The 18,423-nt window shown below is 38.9% G+C and overlaps 1 protein-coding gene across 1 annotated transcript; it reads right to left on the bottom strand.

Annotated features, from left to right (window-relative positions):
• Nucleotides 1-3,712: 3,712 nt before the first annotated feature.
• LOC111563238 (protein disulfide isomerase Creld1) lies at nucleotides 3,713-8,540 on the bottom strand. The gene is made up of 5 exons (XM_035944402.2): nucleotides 8,366-8,540; nucleotides 8,181-8,264; nucleotides 7,868-7,963; nucleotides 7,644-7,784; nucleotides 3,713-7,561 (listed from the first exon to the last, which is right to left on the bottom strand). Exons 1-5 carry the CDS (start codon nucleotides 8,538-8,540, stop codon nucleotides 7,341-7,343), a joined length of 717 nt encoding a protein of 238 aa, XP_035800295.1. The 3' UTR covers nucleotides 3,713-7,340.
• Between the last annotated feature and the right edge of the window lie 9,883 nt (nucleotides 8,541-18,423).

Here is an 18,423-nt window from a genome sequence, read left to right as displayed (position 1 = left end):
AGGGGGCACTCAGGTGTGCAGGTCACGCATGGAGACCGACAGTTGTGCAGGTACTTTCACACATTTACCTGGACACATACGCTGCAGTGTGTCATGTCAAACAAAGAGAAAATATGACGTTACTACGTTTCCAATCTGCAACTTAGACAGTCTCCTGTTCTGCTCCAGGTGATGTGGGACCTTCTTCTTTGTGTGAACGCTCCACTACCTTCACGCACAATTACAGCTACACAGCCAAGTGGAAGGAAAGAGACGGATTGATGTCGGTGGAGAGACACATGTTCTGTGTGTCAAATTGCGGCTTGGACGGGTGTGCAATCATCATGGCAGCCACTCCGCATCGGAGGTCTCACAGAGGTCAACTCACCTGTCCGTCACCTGCCGAGCGATCCGCCCATACAGGCCAACGTCGCCCTCTTGATCCTCCCAGCAGAAGATCCTTGTCTGGCAGCCCAGTATTTTGTACTTCATCCCTCTTCCTTTTCAAGATCATGGTTGTCTCGCTGACTGTTTCACCTGCCTGACTGACTCCTCTGGCTCTGGTTGGCTCCTCCGCCTGACTCATGGTCATGGTTTATCGATCCTCACTGCCCTTCTCACCCATCTGGTGACATCTGACCCCTCTACCTGGCTGTCATGACCCCCCTCATCCTTCAGTGTGAAGAGCCTCTTCTGTCGTTAAAACCATCTGATTGTGTCGATGAGCTAGATTTACTCTTTGTGGCACACAGTGACCTCTTTTTTTACCTTTGTACATGCCTCACCCACCACTCAGCATTTCTAAGTGTGATGTTGTGAACCTTTACTAGCATGTTCCACACACCAGATTTGAGCGAGTTTAGGTTTTTCTAGTGTCATTTCTTGTCGGCAAAAGGAAGAGCTTTGAGCTGACTGATAGTACGCCTTGAGCCTTGCCTGCAGCATCGAGGGCTTCCTTGGCTGCATGAGCAGCGCCCTCCAGTTCTTGGGCTTGTGTGAGCCTTCAGGCTGTGGCTGTCATCTCCTCATGTTACCTCATTTTAATCAGAAGTAGTCAAAAAAAAAAAGAATTAATCTATGCAGATGTCAACATAGAGTGAGTACATTTTTATTTCCTGTCATCACTTCAATCAAATCAAACTGTAATTAACCATCCAATCAGAGCGGCCAAGAGAGTGGTCAGAGAATATTCATCAGATTACTTTCATTTTCCGAGACTATGCACCTATGCACCTCCTCTGTGTTGCAGGAATTTTTACTAATGGTGCTTCTGCTGGTGCTCAAACTAAACGGTGTCAGAAGACCTGGTCAAGAGCATCTTTTAGCCCTTTTACAGTAGAGGGCACTTGATCCCACAATGGGCTTCATAAACAACAATGAAAAACTGCTTTGTACATACGATTTAAAAACATGGGGGCTTTTTGTGAGCGGTGATCACTTCAAGTCCCTCACACACAGAAATACTGCTTCTATGAGCATCGTTATAGACTACAAAGTGAAGACAGTGTCCAGTAGATGTTCTCCTTGCAGGTCTATTTGTACCACTGACACCCCCAGGCTCTGACCTACAGTATGATCCTGCTCCCCTCTTCCCTGTACTCTTCCAGCAGTAGTCTGTGTGACCTCCCCGAACATAGTGACTTGTTTTCTCCTTCTCAACAAGGTGGCCTGTGCCTCGTAAAAACTGTACACATATGATAGATATGCATATATTATACATATAGAGAGAAATCTATAGAGTGTGTCTATACGTGGTCAGAAAATCGTTTCAAACTGACAAGATACTATATGTTTTTTCTTCATGGTTATTTTTCTAACTGGCTGGAGGTCAGAGAGATGTCTTATTCAAAGCGTTGAGTGGTGTGATTTTCCTCTGATTTGTACTTAGTGAGAAAAAAATAAACCGCAGCAGAGTTAACATTCCCTGTCTGAAATTACAGGACAGCCCAAAAAACAAACAAGAGCTTTAGAGCAGTTTATGGGAAATAAAGTGAAGTGTATCCAAATCTATCTAGAAGTCTAGAAACAGACGACGTTTACATTCCTTAATGTGAAAACAACTCAGTTGAAGACCACTTGGCCTGTGGTAACAACTTTAAATAACTTTTTTTTTTCTTTTAAATTTTGCAGCTCACACAGGTAGCAATGAGATTATGTCTGCTGCACTCAGCAGTCAGAAGCTTGCACTTGTGAGTGAGGACTATCACGATTAACATCCGAGTGGAGGTTTGAGTGACTCTGTCTGGGTGCATTTCTTTGGCGTGTTTGTCGTCGTTGTCGTCTCGTGAACAGAAGTGGTGATGTATGTGACCGTGACAGCTAACTAAGTAGAAAAAAAACAACACACATTGTTGCAGTATAGTGGAAAAATGAAGTAGACTGTTACTTTTCCCACTTCCTCTCCCTCCCATCATGGTGCCTGTGTGTCTCTCCCTTGTATGGCCAAGTGTTGGTTGTTGTATATAAACGTCTTTCCATCCGCCCATCTTCCACAAACCGAGGTGATCCATGCATCATCTTTTATGTGTCTGCTTCCCACGTGAATCTTCACAGCTCCTGTCACTGATCAAGAATTAAGAGATTGTGTGAAACTTTGCTGTTTGTGTTTACAGTTGATCAGATAAAGGTCCTGATTTTGATTTTTTTTTTTAAAGGGAAGACAATGCAAACAGACAGAGGATCAAAAATCCTGTCACTTCATCATCAGGGGGGATGGAGTATGAATCCTCCATTTTCAGGTCCTTATCTACTGAATACTTGAAGTAGGGTCTCCTACCATGAAATAGCGCATATGATTTACATGGTAGACAACATGGAACATTTTAATTGTGCCCATGCATGCTGATTTTTGCATAATGTGCCAACTGAAAGTGATATTGTAAGGATAATCTCCTGTTCTCTATGCAGAGCGATTTCTCTACCGTTGTGTCAAAATAAGGTTTTGGAGACACCAAGGCTTAGAGGCTGGGGCTGGTTTCCTGGGCTTAGACTAAAGACTAATCCTGGTTGTGAGCAACTGACATTGCACACGGTGAGCTGTGAGTCCAGAAGGCGAGGCTTCATCTGTGCCTAGAAGCAGCTGTGTAGAAAGACTTGAAAAGCCTGTAGATTCACCAGTAATTTTCAAAAGGCCTTCAGAAAAAATTATGAAAAGCCTAACATACATTTTCACTTTATTGTTGTAACCAGGCTGTTTTTCTTTTACTGTGTGTCGCTGAAAACTTTGGATCAAACAAATCACTGTGACCAATGCCAGAAACCTTTTTGTTTGACAGAGCAAACACTGCGTTTACTTTTTTATTATTCATTTTTGTATTTAAGTTAGCTTTATTTTTTCTATTGTTTCAGCTTATTGAATATGCCAGTTTGAGACTGTACTATTTGTATAAGTAAATGTTTTGAGCTGTACAGTAAAGACCTAGGATCAAATTAAATGTGTGTCCAGCATGCTGAATGATTATTTGTGTGAACGTGAGCTAATCTCCCATGAAGCACCATTCCTCATTCATTAATTGCATCTGCATCGTGCATTGTGACGGTGTGATGTTGTGTTTGAGAGTGATGTGTGTCTCACTTACTGTGTCCCCCTAGTAGACAGCCTGTGCAGTTTTGTGAGAGTGCAGCATGTTTTTGGGGTTGCTGGTGTAAATGTATTCAGAAAAGAGAGATATGTGAGTGCGTGTGTGTGTGTGCATAACTGCATTTATTTAACGAGTCCGTGCAAGTGTGTGTGTGTGTGTGTGTGTGTGTGTGTGTGTGTGTGTGTGTGTGTGTGTGTGTGTGTGTGTGTGTGTGTGTGTGTGTGTGTGTGTGTGTGTGTGTGTGTTATGAATGCACAAGAGAAAATTCTATTTAAAAAAACTTTATCAGAGAGTCCCTAGAGAAAAAAAACTGTGAGATTGAGTACATTTTGAATGAAGCATGGATACTCTGTAATGTTTTTTGTTTTTTAAACAATAGGAGGCTGTCCTCAGTGCCCCTGTTTGCTATTGTATGTGCTGTATCAGAATATTACTATTGAGTGTCGGCCAGCTTGTTTATATCCATCAAATAAAGGTGACTTTCTTTCCGTCTTTGTTTGTGATTTTCTCCTCCAAGTTAAAATCATATCAATCTTAATTGCTTCCTGCTAATACAAACATGGTGAATTATATTAAAGTTTTGGATCCTGAATTGTAATTTTCACTAATGGTGGTTTATATCATGAAAAATGTGCACATGGAGAACATTAGCAATGATTTCTACACTACAGCTGTAGAACCAATACAGTATGACTGATATTGTGTATGAGCCTGATAGTATAAACTACATGGCTTAGGAACATATACTTGTACAGACACATAAATTCTTTATTAAAGTTACATTCAGCAACAGTGCATTGTGGTTGCTCCAAATGACAGATACTTAAAGTATGGAACAATCATGGCCCATTTCTAACTCACACAAACAACAATGGCATCTTTCAGGGGAAAATGGTGGGGATAGTAAATCCTTTAGAGAGATTCTGTTCTGAAACATTTGCCCACTTTTACTGTGTTGTCTTGATGTCTCCTGCTGCTTTCTAAAACGCCACAAGACTCCACAATTTTGTTTTTGATCCAGTACCTATGGCAAGACTCAAACATTTGACAACTTTAAATTAAATAACCGCAATTGTATACGGCTAGTCAAGATCACAATGTGAAATTATTATTCAAGACATCTGAAATTGTATTCTAACCAATAAGAATTGGATTTTAGGTTATTAAATACAAAAAATTTCAAGTCAGAAATCTTTGCTGGCTCAGTTCAATGTAAATTGTGCTCAGCTGCATTTATTTGGATGATGTCATCTCATCAGAACTCACTTTTCTATGTTCTGACAAACATGAAACAACAATCTACATGGATTAAACATTTGCAATTTAAAGATTAAACACTTGCAGCTGGAGGAGTCTTTGTTCTCTTTTGCAATTGTGGTCTATGAGAACAAGGATTTTTGGCACGCAGGGGATTTTTTCATTGCAATACACAAGTGGCCACTCAAAGGGAGAAAAGAGCCAATGTGCCTGTTCTAAAGACCCAAAAATGCAGAAGCACAGGAAGCCAGCACAAAGCTAGCACAAACATGGCTGGCATTTAAGTGTTGTGTTCTCTAGTTATAATAAGCTGTCACCAGGAGGCGCTACTGACCATATTAAGGTGATGTACAGGTGGTTTCAGTAAGTGAGGGAGAAGAAGAGAAATAACGCTAGGAAGTGAAGCATAGATGACGTTTCTTCGGCTGGTTATTTATTTTCGTGAACTGGAAATACCACACAGTGCACACTCCAGTAAACAAATTTCATAGGAATTAATAAGCCAAATCGGAATTATCAGTACGCGTTTATCCCTCAATAGCTTCCGGGTCAGAGTTTATCCCACACTACGTTATCAACAAAGCTCGACGAAGCCATACTATCGCAGTGGAACGACCTGCTATTTGTAGCGACTATTAAGTGTTTACACTGCTTAAAGTCTTTTTAAGGCAATATGCCAGGTCCCCATAGTTCAGTGCGGGACTGCCACAACGGTACCCGTGGGCTAAAGAAGTGGATGGAAGAGTTTTGCCCTATTCACGAGTGCAATAAAGGAATCTCGCGCTGTCTATGTGACCCGCCTTATGTACTCGTTACATTTCCTACTGGACGAAAAGATCCAGAACGTCATGCCGAATGGATTAAATTAGTAAGTTTGACATAAGATCATATATTATTACCTTCTTTGTAATCGTTAGCAAGTCTCGTTAGCAAGTTTTGCTCGTCCTTGCTAATCAGATAATTATTGATATCTATGTACATGCAGGGTGGCCATTTATTTGCTGCTGTCCACTCATTCTCCCAACCTTCTCTGAGCTCTAAAGGATCTGGAATTCTCAGGTGACACCCGTCAACATCGATCTCGAGGAGGGATTTATAATCAAGGTTGACAGCCTCCCTTTCCTGCTGTTTTGTTAAAACTATTGGGGCCTTTTGAAATGACAATGCCCAAGCAAGGGACACGAGTTCTTTCTTTGGCTTCCCGATAACACCGTATCCTCGTTTCTTACAAAATTCCTTTAAAGTATCGACTTTACAACGCTCAAAGTAATCAATATCTGCGTGGCACTCCGCCATGTTTATGATCTGGGGTATCCCGACCTTTGACCCGGACCAGCATACCTTGCACGCAGCGAGATTCCGAATTGGCTTATTGGGTGCAATTTCTGGATGCCGTACCAGTTCTATCCCCGGTTCATGTCCCGGCCTGCGTCTGGGATCTTTCTGCCTGCAGTTTGCATGTTCTCCCTGTGCATGAGTGGGTTTTCTCCGGGTACTCCAGCTTCCACCCACAGTCCAAAAACATGTTGAGGTTAACTGATGTTTCTAAATTGTCCATAGGTGTGAATGTGAGTGTGCATGTTTGTCTCTATGTGTAGTCCTGTGGTAGACTGGTGACCTGTCCAGGGTGTCCCCTGCCTTCACCCTAAGTCAGCTGGGATAGACTCCAGACCCCACACGACCCTAATGAGGATTAAGCGCTGTATAGATAATGGAAGGATAGATGGATGGTATCAGTTCTCCTTTAATATACCTCTTTGGCCATTGATTAAGCCCCTAATAACTTATTTAAGCATTTAAAATATACCGATTTGTAAGTTTCAGGTTGTTTTTTTTCTATGAAAATAATCTCTTCATGTCTAAAAATGGTTAGGTGGAACATGGCACTGTGGTTTTGTCTAGAATTTGTAGATTTATGAAGTCCCTGCCTCTGTCTGCACCAACGAATCCACTACTCACTGCAGCTCAGGCACACCAGCTCACCTACACCACTGTAAAACTGCTCTGTGTTCACAACAGGAGTCTGAATATGTGTTTTTGAGACTGTCATCAGAAAACTGCAGTGTCAAGGTGGAGATGTTGGTCCATGGCACTGACTGCTTGTTTTGCTCATGATGTCTTCTGACATAAAAATACCATATGGACATGTCAACAAGGTAAAAACTTGACTTTCACTGGAGGGAGTCTTTAATACATTCTTGCTTGGCATTAAATTTGTTCTGCTTTCAAGACTTTGAACATGTTGTTTTCTCACTTTCAAGGCATTTAATTTGCAAATGTGCATCATTCCCAAAAAGCAAGCACAATTAAAAAGAGCAATTAAAGGCTATTTTATCCTGCCTCTGACTTTAACTTGTGGTATAATGATAAAAAGATGTAGCAACCAAGTCTTTTTTAAATAACATATATTGTCCATAATACGTTTGACTGCACTAGAAGACTCACCTGCTTTGTCTGAATTTGCTGAGCAGTGGTGCATGCCCTGGCACATAAGAAATGTCCTTTTTGTAACATTTTGGAGCTTTAACGTCCCTTCAGGAAGCTGTCAATCAAACGGTCTCCTCTGTCAGAAAGCCAGTAACCTGCCATGGCTGCCACTGCTCCCATGAACACAGACGTATAGACCATATCTCCTTTGGCTGCCAGTGTGGCCAGAGCACAAAGCACAACCCCGAAAAACATCTGCTGCAGGACCTCCACCTCCTCATCCTGGATATCCTCAAACAGACCTTTCTCCTGGACAACTGCAGCCAAGACAGACGAGAGAAGAACAGAAGAGTAAGTTTGTGTATTATGCATACTTGATCAGAATTAGAAGTCACTCACCAGGCTGCTGCTTCCTCACACAATCTCTGTCTTTGCGGATGAATCCTTCAGCACAGTCACAGCGGAACGAACCTTCTGTGTTGGTACAGATCTCATCCAGGCCATGACAGGCAAGTACGCGGTCACTGCATTCATCTATATCTGAAGAAAAGAAAGGCATGAGATTAATTCCCACTGAACAATTGTAGATATTGGCTTCAAAACAACCTCTTACTAGTATTTACCCAAACACTTGGACCCTTCCAGTCTGTACCCTGAGGCACATTTCCTGCAGCGAGCCGGTCCACTACCCATACAGCCCACACAGGACACATCACAGCCTGAGCAAAGAGGGGGCATTTATTGTTTTCACGTACAGATAGCACTGCATTCTCAAATAGCTGCAAATACTGTGGGCGAAAATGCCATAAAGCAGGAATAGATAAGAACATTGAGTTTTTAAGACTCAAGTTACAATGTTAACAAGTCCATATATATTTTTTATCTGCTAGAAGACATCTCACATTGCGATTTTTACACCAACTCTAGTGCACTGACCTCTGCACTCAAAGGATCCTTCTGTGTTAAAGCAGTAACTGTTTGGTAAACAGTTACCCAGCTCGGTGCCACACTCATCAATATCTAAAACAGACCAAAACACATATACATTTACTGTCTTGTGTCATACATGCATATCTATAAGATGATTTCTCGACTCTAACACTCAGATTTGCATACAGTACCTACACAGGTGTTTTTATGGAGTGTCCATCCAGCTCTGCATTCCTCACACTGGTCATTTTCTGGCCCTGAACACTTCCTGCAGGCATCTGGACAGCTGTGCACCTGAACTACCAACACGCTCCACAGCCAAACAGCCAGCAGCAGCAGACTTCCATGAAGCCTCTTCACTCCCATCTGGCCAGAAGATAAAGCTGTCGGTCTCCTCTGAAAGATCATGTCTTTGTTAAATGATGCTTGGAAATGAGGATTATTAAGAACTGAGCACAGATTGCTGGCAAATGAAGTACACAAGGGATAAGAAAAAAAACTTTACCATTGAGACTATCCAAAAATATAGTTCAGCAAATCAGTTAAACACTCCCTCCAGTAAAAATCTTTTTTTTTTTAGTTTTAACTCTACTTGTACTTCAACATGTCTACATGGTGTGTTTTTTATAGATATATGTGAGCATTTCTGCCTTAGAACTTCAGTAAATACTGTCACCACCTGACTACAATCACTGGATCAACAAAATAAGTTGAAATAAGTCATTGTGACTATGAAATCTCTATTACTGGAAATATTAATATAGCTCTAGAAAATATAACTGGGGCAGGACAAGAAACAATGGTGTCAAGGTGGAAGACTCAGAAATTAGAAAACAAGCTAAGTCATGATACAATAGATAGATAGGTAGATAGATAGATAGATAGATAGATAGATAGATAGATAGATAGATAGATAGATAGATAGATAGATAGATAGATAGATAGATAGATAGATAGATAGATAGATAGACAGACCGACCCTTATTTCCGGCCCAAGTGCAGATTTTCAAAAGAAAAAAAGAAAGCAGTTCTGGTTGTAGGAAGAGGGCCCAAAGTGCACCAGACTCTGCCAGACTCAAGAACATTGTTTTGAAGACTTTTCTGTTCATTTCTGAAGTTCATTTGTTGGGGCTGTGGACAAATTTTCTTTTTAGTTGACCTTTGTGAAATTTTTGCCACTTCAGAGTGCCCACAAACACAGATTCTGACATCCAGGGTTTAATATGTAGCAAATCTGAGGAGCTAACCCTGTCAACTTGCAGGATGGAACTTTCTTCATCAGTTTCTTCTATCTAGTATATCTGAGTTACTCCTAAATGAACAACTTTGTGTCGTGTAGAGCAGCGTCACGGTGTTTGTGTAGAGTTGTAGATGAGCTGGTGTGCTCCAGTGATGAACAGGTGGGAGGAGAGAGAGGCAGGACTACGTAGGAAGCACCAGTGTAGAGTTCCATCTGAGAAACTTCAGAGAAGGAAGTTTTTTTTTCTCACTGAAATAGAAAAAAACCTACCTTCTGTAAGATGTAAACTTCATCTGTGAGGAGTCGTTTAGGTTTGTCATATTTTCTAAACTTCTAAATCTGTGACTTTGATAGAAAGAGATGAGGTTTTAGGAGTTTAAAGAATGACCAGTGATAACAGCTGAATATTTTGGCATAGGCTTACTAAGATTTGTTAAGCTGTTGAAGTAGCTACTCTACCACTTTTTAAAAAATATATATTTTTCATATTTCAATTTCATGCTTTTATATACAACTAAACCTTGTTTCAAGTCAAGTCACAGTTATTCATATAGCACATTAAAAGCAACAGCTGCTGAGCTAAATTGCTTTCTTGTACAAAAATACAATTAGTGTTTAAAATTCACCACTCAGATTTAAATATTAAGGTTAGGACCGCCTATTTCAGATAATAATGTTACACATTTTACTCTATTAATTATTTGACTGCGAAAACTGATGCAATATAAAACTCACAAAATACAAACAATAAAATACTGCCTAGTATTGTATTCTACAATTTAACAATACTTGTAATTTATTTTCATTTTTCACACATAACTTTTTAATCATGTCGTGGCTGCTTTGACTTAATTTAAGAGTCTGTGTGCCACATGAGAAGCAGTTCCTCGGCAGAGCTTCAACATGTTGCTGAATCAGTGTGAGCGGCTGTAACCTTCTGAGGGTTCAGGTTTCTCACTGAAAAATCAACTTCAACTACAACTGACTCCAAAGCACTCAACACAACAAGCATTAAAGCGGCTCTCACGACAAAATCTGAGTGTTCTTTTCTTTTTCTTTACCTCTGTGCTGCCTTAATGTGAACTGAAACGACTCCTGTGAAGTTTAAACGCAGTGAATTCAGCCGAAACGCACTTGATACACTTTCAGGCGTTTGATTTTATCCTGACACATCCCGAGCGAGTGGAGAGTGTGTGTTAATCTGAGTGCACCGCCCCTTTGGGATGAAACGAGATACTCAACAAGCGCCTCAGTGTGTCTTTAAACTGACATCAGGTTGAGCCAATAGGAGCCACCGTGTTTCACTGACACACAGCCAATCACAAGCCGGCAAGTTTATTTATAGACAGATGAGGACTTGGAGTGCTTTGGTATATTTAGTCAGCTGGAGTTGAAGTAGAAATAATGTCATATTTAATTCATTCACAATAATGTTTTCTATATTTATCTTATAGTCAACAAATCTCATGAAAGGACCAAAACAAACAATGAATCCATCATAACCTGTGCTGTGAAAGCCGGATGCAGTTTATTATTGTTAAACCACATACCTACGTTGTAGTCAGACTCGCACCAATGAGTCACACTGTTGTTCCTTCATGACAATGAAAAGAGTCTCTGCGGTTTGTTTATTTTCTGCAGCAGTAAATGCTCCAAAATAATCTCCTGGTTTAGTAATGGTTGCCAAAACTTGCAATACCCAGTTGCTTCTGGAAATTATTTTGGGTCCGTGTACGGATCTGGTAATTGGATTTTCCGTTCTGAAAGGGGTATTGAAAACAAAAAACAAGTGGTTATTTGATTTTCGTTTTAAAATACAAAAATTAAAATTGAAATACAAGGCGTTTTTCCTTTTCATGATGAAAAAGGGATATACGATTTTTTTTTTTTTAAATGCTTCGATTTTCGTTTTATATTTAGAATAACAAGAAAGTAAAATCAGTAAGAGACAGAAACGAAAAGAGGTCTGTCTTTTCATTTTCTGAGACCGGAAGTGGTCATTAGCAAGTTTGGAGCCACACAGAGTACGGTGCATAGACTGTACATACATTTTTTTCGTTAGTTTTCATGGTCAAAATGAGAGATTAGGTGGCCGATCTTAAAATAAATCAATATTGAATTTTTTATAGAGCGTTAAAGTTTTGCGAAGCCAGGGGGCGGGACTACTTGATTGACAGTCTGATCTGGAATGATTGACAGGTCCTATGGAGGAGGCAGCAGAGACTCTGCTCTCCTCGTTTGGATTAATTCTGATATAATAAATGTTGGTTTATTTATCGGTGCAGCACCAGAACATTTTCCACAGACAGTTTTCCTGCCCGTTGGCTTGTTTTAACCAGTTTTCTACCTTCGGCTGATGCAGACACTGAGAGGACTCTAATAGTTCGGTAAGTAAATGTTTATTTTCGTATCGGTGCCGCTTTTAATGCACTTTATATGCAGCTTTAGTGTCAGATGTAATGTGCGCCATGCACTCCAGATGTTGGTGGAGTTTGTTTCAGTGTGTGTTGACCAGAGAAGAAAGTTAGCATAGTAAATATTAGCTTTAATGTTAGCGATGCTAACCGAGCTAGCTGCTCAGTCGTAGTCTGATTAAAGCTAACGTAGCATCAAGCTAATGTGTTGAGTTTCATGTAAACAGCTGAAGTGTGTTGTGTTCCTGTAATGTGGTTCATTAAGTTCATAAAACTGTGGCTGGTTGACATTAATGTAACATTCAGGAAACTTAAATGTGATTAAAACAGTAACGTTAATGTTCTAGTTGTCAGTAATCAGCTTTAATTTGACACTAAAACAGACTCTGATAGTTTTAAATGACATCAGTTTCATTAATTTGTTGAAAATAGTCTCATTTGTTGTTGTGATGTTGCTGCTGATTCATTAAAAGCAGATGATCCATGTTGAAGATACGTTTAGTTCTAGTATCAGAAGTACAAGAAGGAAAATGGAAGTTTAGTTCTGCTACATCAAAGATTTCAGGATTAAAATAACTAAATGAGTCTTTAAGCCTCAAACTTTATTTTACAATAAAGAAATAATGAAATAATCACAGATAATAAAAATATAAATAGCAGAGAAAACCTGAGAGAATAATTTCCTGAAAAGTCTGTGAAGGAAAAGCAGCTTTTTATCCTGAAAGATCAGAATCAGCTCCAAAATCTGCATCTGACAGCATCAAGTCAACCAGAAAGAAAAGAGAAAAGAAAATGACTTCTTTCTCATCACATCTGTTCTGCTGCTCACAGTCTGCTGCTGGTCACATTCTTCACATTTATAATCCACTTTTAAAAGTTCGGCAGACAGGTGCTCTGCTTTGGAGTGTGACGATGTCGTCGGTGATGTGGAGAGTGAAGTATCCATTTCACCCACAGCATGCTTTAGGGCAGCCGGGTCGGACTTGATGTTTGAAATACAGATCAACAGCTCAGATTTAACTGTATGTAGTTCCGCTTTGGTGGGTGTTAAACTGTCACTCCAAGCCACCAGGAGCTGGGTCTTTAAAATACCCGCCGTCTCGTTACAGAGTGAAAGTAGCAGTTCTTCCTTAAAGTCAGAGATTGCAGCATCTGAGGGCCTCTTCAAAAGAAGACATAGTTGATGACGGCATTCTGGAGCAGGACCAGAAAGACCACGACCAAGCAGCCTTGAGATCTTAGGCAGCATCTCCCGCAGGTGGGTGTGAACGGTGTTCACAGTCAGGTCTGTGGTAATCCCGTCAAAAAACAAAACAGAAAAAAATCTAGATTATAAATCAACATGTAACCAAAGCACTCTGTGTATAATGCCATAGTATAGGATGAGGTTCAGAAAATGTCAAAGTATAGTATACTTTTCAAGAATAACATAGTATGGCCTGTAGTTCATAGTATAGCTTTGGCAAAAAAAAACCAACTGATTATTATTTGGTTCAAAAAGTGCAAAATGATAGGATGTTGCCTAAAATTGTCATGTATGATATGTGGTTCAAAAAATGTCATAGTGCAGTATATTGTCAAAATAGTATGTTTTTCAACAAAACATCAGAGTATAATATGTCATCTAAAAAATGCGTTAGAATAATGTTTCATTGCACAAGTAAAAGGATAGTAATTTTTAAAACTGTTCAAATTCATATATGTTGCTAAAAAACAACAAAAAAAACTAAAACAAAAAAACACATCATAGTAATATGTCAATTTAAAAAGCCTATAGTATAGAGTGTCGTCCAAAAAATGTCATAGTATAGCATGTCGCTCTAACAACATCATTGTATAGCATGTCGTCCAAAAAATATCATCGTATAGCACGTCGCTCTAAAAAACATAATAGTATATCCTTTGGTCTAAAAAATGTCATAGCATAGTATGTCATCCAAAAAACATCATGGTATAGCATATCGCTCTAAAAACGTCATAGTATAGCATGTCACCCAAAAAACGTCATAGTATAGCATGTCACTCTAAAAACGTCATAGTATAGCATGTCGCTGTAAAACCGTCATAGTATAGCATGTCGCTCTAAAAACGTTATAGTATAGCATGTTGCTCTAAAAACATTATAGTATAGCATGTCGCTCTAAAAACGTCATAGTATACCATGTCACCCAAAAAACGTCATAGTATAGCATGTCACTCTAAAAACATCATGGTATAGCATGTCGCTTTAAAAACGTCAAAGTACATCATGTCGCTCAAAAAACGTCATAGTACAGCCTTTGGTTCAACAAACGTCATAGTATAGCATGTCGCCCAAAAATGTCATGGTGTAGCCTTTGGTCCAAAAAACGTCATAGTATAGCATGTCACTCAAAGAACATCATAGTATAGCATGTCGCTCAAAAAACGTCATTGTATAGCATGTCGCTCTGAAAACGTCATAGTATAGCATGTCACTCGAAAAACGTCATAGTATAGCCTTTGGTCCAAGAAACATCATAGTTTAGCATGTCGCTCTAAAAACATTATAGTATAGCATGTCGCTCTAAAAAACGTCATAATGTAGCATGTCGTCCAAAAAACATCCTAGTATAGCATGTCGCTCTAAAAATGTCATAGTGTAGCATGTCGCTCTAAAAACGTCATAATATAGCATGTCGCCCAAAAAACGGCATAGTATAGCATGTCGCTCTAAAAATGTCATAGTATAGCCTTTGGTCCAAAAAACGTCATAGTATAGCATGTCGCTCTAAACACATCATAGAATAGCATGTCGTCCAAAAAGCGTCATAGTATAGCATGTTGCTCTAAAAACGTCATACTATAGCATGTCACTCTTAAAACGTAACAGTATAGCATGTCGCTCAAAAAACGTCATAGTATAGCATGTCGTCCAAAAAACATCATAGTATAGCATGTCACTCTAAAAATGTAATAGTATAGCACGTCGCCCAAAAAACATGATTGTATAGCACGTGACTCAAAAAACGTCATAGTATAGCATGTCGCCCAGAAAACATCATCGTATAGCCTTTGGTTCAAAAAACGTCATAGTTTAGCATGTCACCCAATAAACATCAAAGTATAGCATGTCGCTCTAAAAACGTCATAGTATAGCATGTCGCTCTTAAAATGTCATAGTATAGCATGTCGCTCAAAAAACGTCATAGTATAGCATGTGGCTCAAAAAACGTCATAGTGTAGCATGTCGCTCTAAAAATGTCATAGTATAGCCTTTGGTCCAAAAAACGTCATAGTATAGCATGTCGCTTTAAAAACATCATAGTAGAGCATGTCGCTATAAAAATGTCATACTATAGCATGTCGCTTTAAAAACGTCATAGTATAGCATGTCGTCCAAAAAATGTCCTAATATAGCATGTCGCTCTAAAAATGTCATAGTGCAGCATGTCGCTCTAAAAACGTCATAATATAGCATGTCGCCCAAAAAACCGCATAGTATAGCATGTCGCTCTAAAAAAGTCATAGTGTAGCATGTCGCTCTAAAAATGTCATAGTATAGCCTTTGGTCCAAAAAACGTCATAGTATAGCATGTCGCATGAAAAAACGTCATAGTATAGCATGTCGTCCAAAAAACTTCATAGTATAGCATGTTGCTCTTAAAACGTCATACTATAGCATGTCGCTCTTAAAACGTCACAATATAGCATATCGCTCTAAAAACGTCATAGTATAGCATGTTGTCCAACAAACGTCATAGTATAGCATGTCGCTCTAACAATGTCATAGTATAGCCTTTGGTCCAAAAAACGTCATAGTATAGCATGTCGCTCTAAAAACGTCATAGTATAACATGTCGTCCAAAAAATGTCATAGTATAGCATGTTGCTCTAAAAACGTCATAGTGTAGCATGTCGCTCTTAAAATGTCACAGTATAGCACGTGGCTCAAAAAACGTCATAGTATAGCATGTGGCTCAAAAACGTCATAGTATAGCATGTAGCTCAAAAAACGTTATAGTATAGCATGTCGCTCTAAAAACGTCATAGTATAGCATGTCGCCCTAAAAAAGTCATAGTATAGCATGTCGTCCAAAAAACGTCCTAGTATAGCATGTCGCTCTAAAAACGTCATAGTATAGCACGTCGCTCTAAAAACGTCATAGTATAGCATGTCGCTAAAAAAAGTCATAGTATAGCACGTCGCCCAAAAAACATGATTGTATAGCACGTGACTCAAAAAACATCATAGTGTAGCATGTCGCTCTAAAAATGTCATAGTGTAGCATGTCACTCTAAAAACGCCATGGTATAGCATGTCGTCCAAAAAACGGCATACTATAGCATGTCGCTCTAAAAATATCATAGTATAGCATGTCGTCCAAAAAACGTCATAGTATAGCATGTTGCTCTAAAAACGTCATACTATAGCATGTCACTCTTAAAACGTCACAGTATAGCATGTCGCTCTAAAAACGTCATAGTATAGCATGTCGCTCAAAAAACGTCATAGTATAGCATGTCGTCCAAAAAACTTCATAGTATAGCACGTCGCTCTAAAAACGTCATAGTATAGCATGTCGCTAAAAAAACGTCATAGTATAGCACGTCGCCCAAAAAACATGATTGTATAGCACGTGACTCAAAAAACGTCATAGTATAGCATGTCGCCCAGAAAACATCATCGTATAGCCTTCGGTTCAAAAAACGTCATAGTTTAGCATGTCACCCAATAAACATCAAAGTATAGCATGTCGCTCTAAAAACGTCGTAGTATAGCATGTCACTCTTAAAATGTCATAGTATGGCATGTCGCTCAAAAAACGTCATAGTATAGCATGTGGCTCTAAAAACGTCATAGTATAGCATGTCACTCTAAAAACGTCATAGTATGGCATGTCGCTATAAAAATGTCATAGTATAGCCTTTGGTCCAAAAAACGTCATAGTATAGCATGTCGCTTTAAAAACGTCATAGTATAGCATGTCGTCCAAAAAACGTCCTAATATAGCATGTCGCTCTAAAAACGTCATAGTGTAGCATGTCGCTCTAAAAACGTCATAGAATAGCATGTCGTCCAACAAACGTCCTAATATAGCATGTCGCTCTAAAAATGTCATAGTGTAGCATGTCGCTCTAAAAACGTCATAGTATAGCATGTCGTCCAACAAACGTCATAGTATAGCATGTCGCTCTAAAAATGTCATAGTATAGCCTTTGGTCCAAAAAACATCATACTATAGCATGTCGCTCTTAAAATGCCATAGTATAGCACGTGGCTCAAAAAACGTCATAGTATAGCATGTGGCTCAAAACGTCATAGTATAGGATGTAGCTCAAAAAACGTTATAGTATAGCACGTCACTCTAAAAACGTCATAGTATAGCATGTCGCCCTAAAAAGTCATAGTATAGCATGTCGCCCAAAAAACATCATCGTATAGCGTTTGGTTCAAAAAACATCATAGTTTAGCATGTCACCCAAGACACGTCAGAGTATAGCATGTCGCTCTAAAAACGTCATAGTATAGCATGTCGCTATAAAAATGTCATAGTATAGCATGTCGCCCACAAAACCTCACAGTGTACCATATCGCCCAAAAAACGTCAAAGTATAACTTGGCTCGAAAAACAACACAGTGTAGCATGTCGTTCTAAAAACGTCATTGTATAGCATGTCACTCTTAAAATGTCATAGTATAGCATGTTGCTGAAAAAACGTCATTGTATAGCATGTCGCTCTTGAAACGTCACTATGTCAAAAAAAATGCGATTTTTCAACATATTGTAAAAACGTGCCATATGATGAAATAATGTAAAGGAGGCCGTGAAAAATACTCCAGAAAGGTTTTCTTTGAAAAAAAACATCATGAATTTTGGCGCTAAGAAACGCCTTACTATACTATGTCGAAAAAAATATATGATTTTTCAACATGTTGTAAAAACGTGCCATATGATGAAATAATGTAAAGGAGGTCATGAAAAACACTATGGTAAGGTTTTCTTTGAAAAAAAGATCATCATGAATTTTGGCGCAAAAAAAAAAACCGCCTTACTATACTATGTCGAAAAAAATGAGATTTTTCAAACATGTAAAAACGTGCCATATGATGAAAAAATGTAAAGTAGGCCCTGAAAAACACTCCAGAAAGGTTTTCTTTGAAAACAAAATCATCATGAATTTTGGCGCAAAAAAACGCCATAGTATACCATGTCGAAAAAAATATATGATTTTTCAACATGTTGTAAAAACGTGCCATATGATGAAATAATGTAAAGGAGGTCATGAAAAACACTATGGTAAGGTTTTCTTTGAAAAAAAGTTTATCATGAATTTTGGCGCCAAAAAAAATGCCTTACTATACTATGTCGAAAAAAAAATGCGATTTTTCAAACATGTTGTAAAAATGTGCCATATGATGAAATAATGTAAAGGAGGCCGTGAAAAACACCCCAGAAAGGTTTTCTTTGAAAAAACAATCATGAGTTTTGGTGCAAAGAAACGCCTTACTATACTATGTCAAAAAAAATTAGATTTTTCAAACGTAAAAACGTGCCATATGATGAAATAATGTAAAGTAGGCCATGAAAAACACTCCAGAAAGGTTTTCTTTGAAAAAAAAATCATCATGGAT

Source organism: Amphiprion ocellaris, chromosome 5, assembly GCF_022539595.1.
Source record: "Amphiprion ocellaris isolate individual 3 ecotype Okinawa chromosome 5, ASM2253959v1, whole genome shotgun sequence".
Lineage (NCBI taxonomy): Eukaryota > Metazoa > Chordata > Actinopteri > Pomacentridae > Amphiprion > Amphiprion ocellaris.
This window is presented reverse-complemented; position numbering and strand designations above follow the sequence as displayed.